This window comes from Wasmannia auropunctata, unplaced genomic scaffold (assembly GCF_000956235.1).
Source record: "Wasmannia auropunctata unplaced genomic scaffold, wasmannia.A_1.0 LD279671.1, whole genome shotgun sequence".
NCBI lineage: Eukaryota > Metazoa > Arthropoda > Insecta > Hymenoptera > Formicidae > Wasmannia > Wasmannia auropunctata.
Genome location: NW_012083219.1, coordinates 1 through 857, shown reverse-complemented (window position 1 = coordinate 857; position 857 = coordinate 1). Strand labels below are relative to the sequence as shown.

General features: G+C 50.2%; 1 protein-coding gene across 1 annotated transcript; it reads right to left on the bottom strand.

Annotated features, from left to right (window-relative positions):
- Nucleotides 1-24: 24 nt before the first annotated feature.
- Nucleotides 25-812, bottom strand: LOC105461723 (the record flags this gene model as incomplete). Its single annotated transcript, XM_011708236.1, has 2 exons — nt 352-812; nt 25-276 (listed from the first exon to the last, which is right to left on the bottom strand). Coding segments are annotated over exons 1-2 (713 nt in total), but the record flags the coding sequence as incomplete, so codon positions are not given.
- Between the last annotated feature and the right edge of the window lie 45 nt (nt 813-857).

Sequence of the window (857 nt, the reverse complement as noted above, 5' to 3'; positions counted from 1 at the left end):
TACATCGATAGCGCGTCGTTGTACGAGCAGTGCACATAGTATCCGATACTGTGTACCTTGTGGTGTTGAGATTCAGGCAGATTCGGGTCCATCTTCTCTAGAACGCACTCCAGGTCGGCGTACACGACGAACGGTGCACGTTCCTTGTTACCGTGTTTGCTGAACGTTAACCATTTCGCGTCTTCTTTCGGCAGCTCTACCGCACACTCGTTCAGCTCGTTGCAATCCACGGTGTGGGCATCCAGTCGTTCCTGCGAGCTGAAGTAATGCAGGCATCTGTAAACACAAAATACCTTACTTAATTTTTGTCTTTTTTACAACATTCTATTTTAGTATTTTCTCGATACGTACTTGTCGCAGAAGAATTTCTTGTGTTGCTTCTTGCTGAGTTGAGAGCTCACGAGGCGGGACAGATTTTTTATCCACGCGAAGTGGCCGATGCTGCTGTCTCGTGGATCCTGCATGTGCAACAGGTTGACATGCCTCTCCATCTTTCGACCGGTCAATTGTATCGGAAGAACAGATAGTTCACCCCCCTCCTTCTCGATACAGTACACGTTTATCGACACGTCGTTCGCACGTTCGAATTTCGTAATGTCTTTTAGAGTCATCGGAAACTCGATACCCGCGAACTCGAGCACCGTTTCGTAATGCGGATACGACGACTCCCGATCCGCGTGTCTTTCCACGGGGTGCAGAGCAGCGACCACCGACCACGCGAAGCACGCGTTGTTGTCCGTCGAGCGCATGTTGACCACCGCTCGTTTCGTCGCTATCTCCCACGGCACTTCGACGTAGCATCCCGCGTGCATCGGATTGTATTTGTTCACGTTTACCGTTAAATTGAGGATTCGCGA